This window comes from Armigeres subalbatus, chromosome 3, assembly GCF_024139115.2.
Source record: "Armigeres subalbatus isolate Guangzhou_Male chromosome 3, GZ_Asu_2, whole genome shotgun sequence".
Lineage (NCBI taxonomy): Eukaryota > Metazoa > Arthropoda > Insecta > Diptera > Culicidae > Armigeres > Armigeres subalbatus.
The window spans coordinates 207,780,999-207,795,502 of NC_085141.1; the positions used below are offsets into that span (position 1 = coordinate 207,780,999).

At 40.8% G+C, this 14,504-nt stretch overlaps 1 protein-coding gene across 1 annotated transcript in view; it reads left to right on the forward strand.

Annotated features, from left to right (window-relative positions):
• The window catches only part of LOC134227733 (torsin-like protein), a 54,659-nt gene that overhangs the window by 36,949 nt on the left and 3,206 nt on the right, over window positions 1–14,504 (forward strand). Inside the window, exons 4-5 of the mRNA XM_062709395.1 lie at window positions 11,019–11,149; window positions 12,231–12,417. Coding sequence (XP_062565379.1) covers window positions 11,019–11,149; window positions 12,231–12,417 — 318 coding nt within the window. The remainder of the gene's footprint in view (window positions 1–11,018; window positions 11,150–12,230; window positions 12,418–14,504) is intronic.

Sequence of the window (14,504 nt, forward strand, 5' to 3'; positions counted from 1 at the left end):
AGTGAATAAATATTTCCCTACCATTAGCCAGACATTCATGAACACTAGCAGGAATTTCATACGCTCCGTTCTAACTAAGATATTGTTCGTCTTTACTTTTGCAATAAACATGTCGGGAATTATTGATTCCAGGAGATTTATAAATATTTACATATTATGAAATCTCATATTTAGTTCTCCATCAGTAGCTAATGAATAGCTCAGAAAATTAGGTTTAGAGAATGACTCAAACCACTCAAGCCCCAAACGCATTTCAGCGGAATGGCGACGGAAACGGTAAAATTTGACAGGAAATATATGAGCGAACTGTTAAATCCTTCCGTTACCGTTGTGCTGCATTGCATTGGGGTTTTATTCATTTACTCCTTTGAAAAGTTAATTAAATGAGCTCAAATGGTTATAAATAAAGTCGAAGTTATTACCAATAAATGTATTTTGACCATACCCTTTGAGCGCATAGTTCAGTCTGACCCATTTTCAATAGGAAACGATGGGACTAGATTTCCCGTCGAATGAAACTTGTTGCGAGAAAATCGGACACAAATAAGTGTCTAAATGGCGATTGCGTTCTTTTGCGCACATACATACAGACGCGCATGCACACACATACAGACATCACCTCAATTCTTCGCGCTGAGTTAGTTGATATATACCACTAGGGGTTTCTGAGCCTTCTATCAAACATTCGTTTTGGAATGAGCATTAACCTTGGAGTACGAGAGAGGCAAAACACGGTAAAAAACAAATGAAAAAAATCAGAGTGACTTAACTCTGTTAATTGCAAATACTGGCAAGAAATTCTTTCAGGACATTTTAGTCGAAGCTTTGTCCTTGATGTGTATCATAAAAGAACCTGGGGATTCCTGAGGAAAAAAGTTCTTCACTATCAAAGTTGAAAATAGCGTCGTTTTTGGAAAAATATTGCTTCCGCATTTTTTCAATTTTTTTCACAGTGTAACCATTAGTTTTGCACACCATTTAAAAGCTTATACAATAACCTTTGTAATGATGTATTAACATTGAAGAAAAAACATTTAAAAAATATTTCAATAAATAGTTGAAAATAAAATATTTTTTCAGAAAATTTGCTAACTTTTTACCCATTTCTGACTTTGCCACCTTATATCTTTGGAACTAGTGCACCTAGAGACTTCAAATTCAGAATTTCTCTTAATTAGAGTATTGACAATGGAGAGAAAATATTTTAAAATAATTCGGAAGACATGACATTTTCGATTAATGACCGCCCGAAATCCTATAGTGCCATGGTGACTGCTGCCATAAATCCGCTATAAGAATGAAATAAATCTAACAAGCATGAAAATTGTTACTTGGGTGGAGTGATGGCAAGGAGCTAGACTTTATTAAGGTGACGTCACTATTTGCGTTGCATAAGATCAGCGGGAGAATAAAAGAGACAACTAGTGGCACGCGACGTTGATCTGCGCCACCTTAGTAAAGTCTAGATCATTGGAGTGAAGGCTCTCCCTATCGATTATAGGACGGAAAAAGTCCTCTCTACCAACCTGAGCGTTAGCCGCCCCGATAGCAATTCCCACGTCATGCTTTGGGCACTATCCATAGACTTTATCAAAACATGTCCGTCAAGTCGTCGTATTTATCGTTTGTCGGTGCGTAGATGTTTAGCAGTCTATAATTGAAGAATTTGTCCCGTATCTTCAACACGCAGATATGTTCGCATATGGGTTTCTACCGCATAACTCACTTCATCTGTTTACTCATCATTACCAAACCAACTCCATGCTCTGCTTTTTCGCCGCCGCTGTAATAGATGTGATATTTGAATGCAGTGTTGGTCGTGGGATCCACGGCTCTGAATTCACGTTCATCGATCATTTAGTAATTTGCGTTCGATCATTTAGAAGTTTGCCAATAACTCATTCCAGAAGCTGAATTTCAAAATGTGTTGTATGGTGGACTTCTAGTGCGAAGGTTTTTCTACAACTCTGTCTAATGGTTCGTTGTTAGATTTCAACTAATAACAGAGTTATAGCGCTAGTTGCAGTAACTCAAACTAAATGATTGGAATTTTGTTATCATTTAGTTTGAGTTACTGAAACTATAGCTATAACTCCGTTACTAGTGGAATTCAAACAACGAATCATAAGGCAGAGTTGTAGAAAAATCTTCGCACTAGAAGTCCACCATACAACACATTTTGAAATTCAGCTTCTGGAATGAGTTATTGACAAACTACTAAATGATCGAACGCAAATTACTAAATGATCGATAACATCCTTGACCTTAGGTTTGTGCCTTAGGTTTAGCTGATACGATACAGCATTCCGTTGATCAGCCGCTAGATTCCAGGCAAATGCTGTTTGAGCTGCACCTCCTGGGGGACAGACGCTCGGGGCGTACCTTTTCACTATAGTTGATGTCAGAAAGATAACAGTGCCCAGTCTTAGCTGGCGGTTTTGTCATCGGTCGACCCGTGGAAGCGTAACATTGGAACTTGTGTAGACCAGAGCTATATTGAGCGCTTGCTAGTAACAACTACAATTTCTAACCGTCGATCGATGGTGGTGCTGTACTGCACATCTGGGCTAGGCTGCATGGCTGCATGGTTCACTCATTGGCGACTTCACGTGGCACCAGCACTCTATGGTCCAGGATACAGATTTACGCGGAAAGATGCATTTTATGCCAAAACTTTATTTTTTAGAAAAAAACTGTTGTTCTGCAAAATTGTTCGAAATAGTATGGCCATCATTATGGTGCTACCAAAAAATAGGGTGGCCCATTATATAAAAAATATTTGAAAATATTTTTTTGTATTTCTCGGAATACTGACATGTTATGTTCTACAAAGTTGTAGTGCAGCTTATTCCAATATATTTTGCTAAAAAAACTTTTTTCTGTAGCTCTTAAGTTGGCTGATTTAGAGCAATTTTACTTAATTAGATTAAGGTGCACCTCAAAAAACAGTATTTTTGATCTACTTTTTTGTTTTAGATTTCTCAAAAAAGTCGTCTTCGGCTTTTTCCGATCAAAAGTTATAATCGTTTTTCTGTCAAAATTACATTTTTTTTCAAAGTTGATATCTCCGGGCAGACCAAGAAAAAAATGTTTACACGGCATTTGAAAGAGCAATTCATATTCTTTATTATGTCAAAAAATTGGAGATGTCCCTCCAAGACACGTGGATTCTTTTTCGCAAATTTCATATCAATTTGTCCATTTCGAAACATGTGCTGTGCATATGCACAGCCAAGATATTTGACAAAAAAATGGAGATATATGATTTGATACAAAAAAATATGATACAAAAAAATGAAGATATACGCAGGTACGAGACGGCGTGGAGCGCAGCGAGAGAGATGGGCAGACCAGGTGCAAAACGACTTGGCGAGCGTGGGGCGTATCCGAGGATGGAGAGATGCGGCCTCGAACCGTGTATTGTGGCGTCAAATTGTTGATTCAGTGTTATCTGTTTAGATGTAAAGCCATTCACGACCCGCTGGAATTCCGGACGGTAGAGGAAGCAATTATGATCGAGTGAATAATATCCATGTCTTCGTTGGAGCACCGGGATGCACACTTGCCTCAAGTATCTCGGAAGTCCCCTATCCTATCAGCACAGTCGAGCATTTCCCGCCACCGACCAACAGACATCCCAGCCCTGTGTCTGAGTCCGGAGAAGGGGTCTTCCAAAATCAACTCTCAGGCAAGTACCGTTTTTCGCTAACAACACGCCTCCTGAATCTTCTCCCGATTTCAGCCATCTTCCTACAATCGAACCTGTTAGACAGCATCCGTACCTAGACGGTGCTTACCCGGCCGCTATCTCTCTCTCTCTCTCCATATCGCCACCGGAAAGCACAATTACCGCCAGTTTCGAGAAAGCCCCTAGCCCACTCATCACAGTCGAGCCCTTGCAGCCAGCGACCTACAGCGTTCCCGGCCCTGTGCTTGAGTCAGGTGAAGGGGTCTTCCGAACACTTTCCGCAGGCAAGTATATTAAGTCAGTGAACCCTCCGCCGCCTGATTGTTGTTCAACTTACAGCCACGGTCTACCGCACAACTTACTGCTGTATTACCAAAATGTTGGTGGAATTAACTCATCCGTCGAAGACTATCGCCTTGCAGTTGCCGACCATTGCTACGACGTCATTGTTCTGGTTGAGACTTGGCTCAATGAGAACACGATTTCCAGCCAGGTGTTCGGTTCGGACTACGAAGTTTTTCGATGCGATCGTTGCCGTGACAATAGTCGGAAATCTACAGGTGGTGGAGTTTTGGTTGCTGCGAAAACCGGCTTGAATGCACGAATCGTTGCGAAAACCGCATGGGTAAATGTCGAGCAGATTTGGATAATAATCCAGCTAGGTGACCGTAATCTTTTTCTGTGCGCGCTGTACATTCCTCCTGATAGAACCAGGGACGTTGAGTACGTTAATGCTCATTGTCAATCAATTTTCTCAATTATCGAAACGGCCAGCACAATCGACGAAATTATCGTGCTAGGGGACTTCAATTTGCCGCAAATCTCTTGGAAATCTTCACCGCCGGTTTCTTATTCCCAGACACTGAACATAGCACTTTCTATGCTGATGCGGAGACTCCACACGACAGATATAGTTTCGCCACTTTATTACAAATGAATTCTGTCGTCAATGAAAACAACCGTATTTTGGACCTATGTTTTGCCAGTGATCATGATCATGCTCCGTCCGTAGTTCAGGCTCCTGCCCCTCTGGTAAAATCGGTTGCTCATCACCCGCCATTGCTTGTGACGATCGCTCATAATGCGGCGCATGATTTCAATGCTTCAGATGTAACTGTTTCATACAATTTCTCAAGAGCCGATAATCGAAGTATCGACGAGTTATTGTCTTCATTAGATTGGGAGAGTATTCTGGAACAAGAGGACGTCGAAACTGCGGCGCGAATTTTCTCAAATATTTTAATTTACGTTATTGATCGACATGTTCCAAAGACTGTGCGAGACAGGAAAACCGACTGTCCCTGGCAAACGACTTCATTACGCAAACTAAAATCAACTAAACGAGCTGCCCTGCGTAAGTTTACAAGGCACCGTACAGTACCGCTTAGAAATCATTACGTCAGGCTCAATTACGAGTACAAGCGAGCCAATCAAAGATGTTTTTTCCAATACGAGCAAGATATTCAGCGTAGGCTGCGCTCTCATCCAACACGTTTCCGGAAATATGTAAATGACCAGCGAAAGTAGTCTGGGTTTCCATCCTCGATGCACCTGGATGACGAAATAGCCACTTCCACCCAAGAAACGTATCGTCTTTTCGCAGAGAAATTCTCTAGCGTATTTAGCAATGAAGCTGAAAGTGATAATCAAGCCACCCTCGCTGCTAGTAATGTGCCATTGGTTGGACAAACCCTTGGTACATTCGATGTGGACGCGGATGCAATTTCCAGGGCTGCGTCTCAACTGAAATCATCGAACAGTCCCGGTCCAGATGGGATTCCAGCATCGTTCTTGAAGAAACATATCTCCTGCTTATTAGTACCGCTTCAGTGCTTATTTCGTTCGTCTTTTACCAGCGGCGAATTTCCATCCTGCTGGAAACACGCCCACATGTTTCCTGTACACAAAAAAGGCAGTAAGCGTGACGTTAACAATTACCGAGGCATATCTTCGCTGAGTGCGTTGTCGAAACTCTTCGAGCTGATTATCATGGAACAGTTGCTCTCGCATTGCAAACAACACCTCTGCTCAGATCAGCACGGTTTTACTGCTGGACGTTCAACGACCACCAACCTTTTGTGCCTGACATCGTTTATCACCGATAGCATGATTGAACGGGCTCAGACAGATGTCATTTACACCGACCTATCCGCCGCATTTGATAAGATAGACCATGTCATCGTAATAGCAAAACTTGATAGATTCGGTATTTGCGGCAACCTTCTTCGCTTGTTTAGATCGTATTTGTCGGACCGACAACTGATGGTAGCGATTGGAGACTTCAGATCTGATTGCTTCTTTGCAACATCCGGTATACCACAAGGAAGTCATCTAGGTCCACTGATTTTTCTACTCTACTTCAACGATGCGCATTTGATCATAAAGAGCCCCCGGTTATCGTACGCTGACGACCTAAAAATCTTCATTTTGATCCAATCAATCGCCGACTGCTACTATCTGCAAGAGCAACTAGATCTCTTCGCCAGTTGGTGCCTGCTAAACCGCTTGACACTGAATCCTACCAAGTGTTCCGTCATCACCTTTTCGCGAAAGAGGCAAATGATCACATTCGCCTACAACCTGCACGGTACGACAATCGGGCGCGTAAATCAAGTGAAGGATCTGGGAGTTATTTTAGACTCGCAATTAACATTCAAGCAGCATGTCTCGTATATCGTCGAGAAAGCTTCAAAGACGCTGGGATTTATTTTCAGAACAGCGAAAAATTGTACCGATATATATTGTCTGAAGTCTCTGTATTGTTCGTTCGTCCTCGTTCGCTCCACACTGGAATATTGTGCAGCAGTCTGGAGCCCGGCCTACAACAATGGCTCTGAAAGATTAGAATCCGTCCAACGCCGCTTCCTTTGTTTTGCGCTTCAGAAGTTTCCTTGAAGGAATCCGTTCCAGTTGCCGAGCTACGAGAGCAGATGTCGTTTAATAGATCTTGAGCTGCTCCGCACCAGAAGAGATACAGCAAGAGCAATGACGATTGCTGATATGCTTCAAGGTCGAATCGATTGTGAAGCCATCTTGGAGCGAATCGATATTAACGTTCAACAACGCACGCTTCGCAACAGTGTAATGCTTCGGTTGCCTCTACGATGTACCAATTCTGACCTGCAAGGAGGAGTTAGTGGCTTACAACGGATCTTTAAGTGGCACCGTTGTTTGACTTCAACAGTACACGTGATATGCTTCGTCATAAGTTTTCGTCATTCTTTTCTAACAGGTGTCCGTAATACTGTGAAGATGAATGTAGATTATTGATTGTTATTTTTTGTTCTATTTTTATTTTGTTTTACTTCTATTTGCCGACCTGATTTGTATCTCTGTTATTATTATATTATTACCAACATCATTGGGGCTTTTTTAAGCCTGTTGATGGATAAATAAATAAATAAATAACACACGATTTCGAAAGCTTCAAAAGTTTTTTTTTTCTAAAAAATATAGTTCGGCGTAAAATGCATCTTTCCGCGTAAACTGTATCCTGGACCATAGTGCAGCGATGGGTAGGCATCGTTTAAATATTTATTTGACAGTCCGCGTCGACGATGATCACACTGCACTGACGATGGCTTGTTAATGAACCCTGGCTAAGCTGCTCTCCCTCTCAGTCGACGGGATGACCTCGCTGGACTGCTTCTTTCAGTGCATCCTCTTCTGTCAGATTTTAGCCCATCGAAAAATACAAATTAACCCCTAGGTTTACTAGGTACACCTCTCTGGGGTGGTGCGTGCCGGTCGACGTAAAAATGGACGGCCCCACTATGACCAAGGTGATGGAGGTGGAGGTGATTACTGATGTAATCATGTCCTTTCTGGATACCCGCGTAAGCGGATCTGGCGGAGAGTCAGACTGTGGAACTCCAAAAGCGGATGGCCATCAGCGCACTGTGGGACGGATTGAAAAAAAGACGGTCAAAAGTACAAATATGGCTTAAAATGAGAACAAATGGGTTTATTATACTTACTGTGATTAAATTTTATCATTTTCAACTACCATGGACCCCCGGTAATATGACCGCTTTTAATCTGAACACTTTTTAATTTGAACCCCGTTGGTTTGAACATCGTTCAAATTAAAAATGGTTTAAACGTCATTTAGCACGTGGAATCGAGAGAAGAAAAATGAAACATTGTGAAACAGAACGCAGAATCAAAACAAACCAGCAAAGAGAGCGGCCAGAAACCAGTTTTTCTGATGCAAATAGAGTAACCAGAAATTCAAATTAAAAATGAACCCCGTTAATTTGAATGAGGTACCGTTCAAATTATCGGGGGTCCACGGTACATTCATAACGATTTTTGTGATTCTAGCATTCAGTACATATACATACATTTTCATGTATTTTACGTCATTTTCAAATGCCTCGGAAAAAAAAACCTGCGGGCCCTGGTGGGCCCTAAATTTGATTTATTTTGAAAATATATAATGTAAAGTGGTAGCTATCCGATTTTCAGCGCTGGGTAATGATGGGTAAATTGTTTTCTGACCACATGAAAACACCACGAAATGAGTAAATTTCGAAATGAGCGCAAATTCAACTCCATAAGCCAAGGGTGAATATTTCATGAATTTGTGATATAATATATGCAATTGATAGTTGATTATGTTATCTTTGAAGATGTATTGAGTTTGAAATGACTGAATAACAAATTTGAAAAATATTGCAAAGATATCATACTCAGGCCTTTTTAGTGACTTGGTTACTTTTTCGAGCAAGTCATTAAAAAGTCTCTTTTTTTGACCTCAAGTCACTAAAGTCACTTTTTCTCGCAAAAAGTCACTATTTTCAACTATTTTGAAACTATTCACTAAGACTTTTTTAAAAAAAAAAAAGCTTTATGTATCCGTCGGATGATGCTTTGTTCATGGCGGAAAAGAAATTACGGATGTTGGAAAAATGATCGCTCTGAAACTTTGCCAGCCATTTAACTCGCTGCTCTTATTGGCATTTCACCAATGGCTAATTGAAGGTGTTTTGCGTCACAATTCATAAATTGGTATACAGTCATGCAAGCAGGAGACCTGCCGATTTCGATTTTTTAAACTCAAACTTTATACAGTAGGTGAAGGTGCGGAGACTTGATTCTCCCCTGTTTTACCGAGAACTAAAGTAGTATTGTTATAGCGTATTTTTATAACAGATCCTCTAGACAAATGATCGTTATGTGGCGAGTTATTTTTTTGAATGACAACCTTATTTACTCTATTATTTACTGTGTTTTGTTCCTCCTAAAGATGTTTTTAGTGGCCATGCAAAAATGGCCAATAATGGCCAAATTCTATCATTTTTTCACAGCATTAAGCCATAAGCCATAGCATATGCTAAATGATTAGTCATCCATACAAAAATTGGCGAAAAATTCAAGAAAATATACTGTTGTTTCTTTCGCACTAAATATTCCAAAAACTTAAGTAGGTGTTCCGCTAAACCAGTGATCGTAATTTTCAATCATTCTTACGACATGAAAAGAGAATGCTCATTCACGCAGCTTTTCGACTAGAAATCATTTTTCGGGGAAGAAAAACAGATCTTATGAGCGATAGCCATGTTTCGCTCACTTCCAGTGGCGTAAATATTTGATTTGGGAAGATCCATAAAGTACGTCACGCAAAAATCGGCGATTTCGACCCCTCCTCCCCCCTTCGTCACACTTTTTTTATTAAACCTCTAAAATTTTTGTATGAGTCGTCACGCTGCTCGGGACCCCCCCTCCCCCTAGGAGCGTGACGTACTTTGTGGATGGCCCCTTTGCTTGCAAGACTACTTATAGTTTTGAGTTGTCCTGCTTTTGACTGATATTGAGTAAAATTTCTGTGGGTTTAAAAGAGAGGGCAATCAGAGTTTGTAAAAATAGATAACAAATTTATCAAACTTGTATACAAGTGCGAAAAACATATTCGGATAGGCAGCCCCAGAGAAAAGGACCTCACTACGCTCACTACTGTGTAGAACACATTGAAATGCATCGTCAGAACCAGTGCTTCCCGCGTTTGGAGCCTTTTGAAAGAAATTTATCATGAGGTTCTGAGTTCGTTCTAAGAGAAAACCGTGGTGAGTAAAAAATGTTTTCCGTCAAAATTTACAAAAAAAAAATCACCTTCGACCCAAAAACGCTTGATTTCGTCTCATCGAACATGCAACTGACACAATCACTGTCAATCACGTGACTCAATACGTTAGCATATAGTCTGGAAGATGCCGCAAGACTTTGCCGAAGAATGTACGTAGCTGGAAGGTCTACAAAAAATGTTGTGACGTTTCGAAAATTGATTGTTCAAACCATATGCAAGAAATCAATGTTTCTGCCAGCACTACCGGACGACCTATGGTTATCGAAGAGCAAAACCCATCTTCCTTCATGTCGAATTTTTTTCTTTGTGAAATAATTCCGGGTAGCTCCCATTACCTCTAAAGCCCTATAAGATCAATTATTTTGAAATAATACTCAGTTAAATTATTGGTCTACGTAGTACGGCAGTGCTGGCAGAATAAACGGTTTTTTGCATATGGTTTGAACACTGAATGTTCGAAGCGTTATAACTTTTTTCGTGGACGTTCCAGCAACGCGCCTTCTTCAGCAAAGTTTATCGGTATCCTTTGGGTTATACTTTAACGCAATGTGGCACTTGGCTTACGATGAACTGAAACCTCTAGTAGTAGAAATGCAAAAATATACGTTCTCCCATACTAATTTTCATGCAAACTGCAAACGCGATGCGGAAAGCGAGGAAGCAACCAATCAGTCCCAAATTTTGCACAGTTGTTCAGGACCCAGAATGGCTTCGAAAAACCATTGATTTGAAAAAAATGACATAATTGTTATGACCTTTTTAAACTGCGAGAACTTGTATTTTCAGAAGTAAAACATAAATCATGTCAACAGATTGTTAAGTTTATGTCTAAATATAGATAACTGATATTACGTATTTAACCAAAAACATCATCGAAAACCGACTACTTCTCAAAATGCGCGGTAGGCGATCATTGTCCTATTCCGTTGCAGTTTGGGACAAACGCTTTTATTGCGAATTGAGTTTGTCCCAACATTTACGAGAGAGGCAATATTATTTTACATTCGCTGCTTCAGTGTCTTGTACTTGACTCGACTTCAATTTCCTAGTTCGCATCAACTCATTAGATACTGAGAACTTCCTAATGCACTTATGGTGAAAACCCGCTGAATAGCCTTAATCATTCACACATATAAATGTGCGAAAATGTTGGTATCGCGATTAAAAAAATATAGTATGTATAGTTAAAAACGCACGAGTACATTGATTCTAAAATAGGTAATCATATGATTGAATAATTTCTAGGCGTTGGTAAAACCTACGTGTCTCAATTAGTAATAGCCAATCTATTCGAAATGGCAGACAGGAGTAGTTTCGTACAGCGTTTTTCGGGACGAATCCCTTTTACATCGAGCAGCTTGATTGAAACTCATAAGGTATGTATTCTATGTTTTCCTTTGAGTATTATCAAAAGATTTAAAAAGGTTTTCCATTGTTTTACATAAACATAAGCAGGGCGCAAAGTTACAATCTGTCCCTACCTTTATGACACAGAAATGTGTTTCAGGCTAAATGTGTATTCTGAAACGTGGTCCAGGAGCGCCGGGTGTCATACATCAGTCTAATCCTGGGTGGGGAATGGTAGGCATTTCATTATGCCACACATGTCGCAAAGCTATCAAACAAAAACTGCAGCTTTGTATGAGGAGAAAAAAAAAGTTGTCGAATTCTACGGGGCACCCCCCAGGTTTGTGCCTATGGATAAGAATATCAATTTCTGAATTTCAGCTCAATCGCTTGTTGCATAAGTCTGGCGGATTTGATTTGAAGTTTGCCCCTTGCTCGCTGCGCATGCCTTGTTATGCCCGTGCCCATTGGATTGCTATCGAGAACGATTTTCACCGGGTTATTGTTCGACACTCAGGCTACATGCTGCGGTGGGCAGTCTTTCACGTTATGAACGATTCTCCCAACTGAAGCAATTCGTGATTCATCTGCCCCCTCCATAGATCGTCTTCCATCTGCATCCCACCATATATGATACGCAGCACATTTCTTTCGAAGACTCCAAGTGTGCGTTGGTCCTCCACGGGCAAGTTCATCTTAGGGGCATCCCGAATCCATGATCAGCTCAATTTTTGTGTAGGGTCAAAATGGGTAATATTTTTTAAAGCATTTTGAAGCTCTTTCAGAAATCGTCAGCGTGTTAACATTTGTTGACTTTCGCGCATCGTAAACTGTTCGTAAACTCAAAAATCGCATCAAATATTAATTTTTCACCAATATTTATTGGGATTAAAAAAATGGGATCAAGTCTCCTACATATATGGCTACCAAGTAGACCACGATCAAGGTTGGTTTTAAGTTTGAAAATTAATCGCAACACGAATCAGTATTGATTGATATATGACACTCGACCCACACAGATCCGTCTATCGAATAATCATTTTGGGAGTAAACATATAGCTCTAGCATATTGGCGTTATTCTAGGTAAATCATCAGTTTTGTATTTCCAGGTCAAACTTCAAAACACCATTTTGGAAAGCTTAAGAGATTGTCCCCAATCATTGTTTATTTTCGACGATGTGGAAGAAATGCCACCAGGAATCTTGAACTACATTGTTCATATTCTGGATCATAATCTCATATTGGACGGTGTTAGCTTATCAAAAGCTATATTTATATTCATATCGAACATTGGCGGTAAGTACACAGAGGGTCTGCATCATTTCACGGCAGAAACTCAAATTAAACTTAATTGATATATTAGGAGCTATTAAAGAATTATATTCTGTGGCGTAGACCTTGCGTTGTCTCATGAAACCATAAAACCCCTGATAATCCATCTAGCAGCAACGGTGCCTTTCTCGCGCATTATATATAGTACTTTGGCTTTTGCGGCCGTAGTCCGATATGTCCCATTTTCGATAGAAACAATGGGACAGATTTTTCCATCGAATGCAACCAATGCAACGTGTTGTGAGCAAATCTCTTAAGTGCCATCTTCAAGTGCCATAAAAGTGAGCTAAACTTATGCATTTTTTTATTATTTTCTCATTTATTTTTATGTTAGCACCACATTCCAATAAATTAAAAAAAAAGTTTATAATGTCGATAAATTTATCAAAGATTGACATTTTTGCCTTTCTTGTTCAACAACCTTGTGCCGCAAGGCTATCATTTCACTCCAAAACGAGCTTTTTATAGAAGCCTCGGAGGCCCATAGTGTTATAGCGTTATCATGTTCCACAGCGTTGGGTCGACTATGGAGCTTTGTAAAACTCCCGCCGTAACCTCAAGACCTCTCTCTAGAATTTGTATCAAAAATTCCGTGCAAAGCTGCGGAGAGGGTCTCCCAGCTAGCACTGTTATACGCTTTTTTGACTACCGCGCAGAATCTATTGCCGCTCTTCTTCATGGACGTCCTCTTTCCAACTTCAATGACTGTCTTCTTGATTACATCAGTTTATGTTCCTAATCAGCGATGGACTGCAGAACGTGACGTCGATGATGGACTGCCATCTATGCGAAATGTACTAGCGGTACCTGACTTATGTGCTCATGCACTTTTTCTAAAGTTCCTGCATATCCGAAGCACTTCCTTCTTCTTTCTTCTGCAGGTTGGCTGATCGAGTGATCGGTCCGACGATTTCGGTTGGAAGAGGAGCTCCGGTTCAATGGCGCCCTGATGGCCCGAGGCCAAACACTGCTCACTGCGCTGGATTTCCCTCCGAACTGATGCTTATTGGCCCATTTTCATTTTCATCTACGTCCGAATCCAATCTACGCTGCAGCTCTGACAGTACAGTTTGCGTCAAGACTCTGCTGACCGCATTCCACGTATCTTCATCGTGACACATTCGCTCTGCGATGTTGTCCGCATTCCTCTACTTGCTTCCGAAATCCTCGGGAAATTGAATACCGCGTGCTCTTGTGTCTCCTCTATGTTGATACACGTCGGACAGAATGGCGATGACGCATGACCACGCCGGTGCAGATATTGGTGGAACCAGCCATTTCCGGACAGGAACTTTATAAGTTCACCTCTCCATATTCCCTGTTCACTTACATCAACCCATTGGGGATGAGCCGGTAGATCCATTTTCCATTATCCGCATTGTCCCACTCCTGCTTACCATAGAGTCCAGTATGAACTTCTTCCTCACATTTTTGGTACTTCTCCGTTGGTAACACTCGATATCCTCTGCTAGGGTTATGCAGATTGAGATCATCCCCGAAATAGATCGGTACACACTCGCATCTCGCATGGTCATTAGACAAAACACGCTGTGCAACTTCCTGCGGTTATGTTTCGGCTTCAGCACAGCTCTCCAGACTGGAACTCCGTACCGTATTGAGGATGATACTGCTGTCAGAAGACGCCTACAGCTGCCTTTTGGACCACCGACGCACTGACCATTTAAGTCGCTTTTCACAGCTCACAGGAATAGTCGACATGGGTGTTGATAAATATTCAACCAGTCATCGATAATCATTAAAATAATTATGTTGCTGTCAAGAAATGTGACGTTTTTGCGAAGTGGATTGTTCCGTAGATAAAATGACGCATTCATACACCAAAACAATTGAAAAATATTTGAATCTCGTGATTCATTCGTGGTTCTTATCTGCAGAAAATAAAACTTAGCGTTGTACAAGTTTTAAGTTTTTGACAGTTGACTAGTGTAAACAATGAATTTAGAACAACTGGGAAAATGAATGTTTCAGATTCATATTCAAACTGACAGCCTCGAACAATTTGAATCACTATTGATTTTACTGAAGTCAAC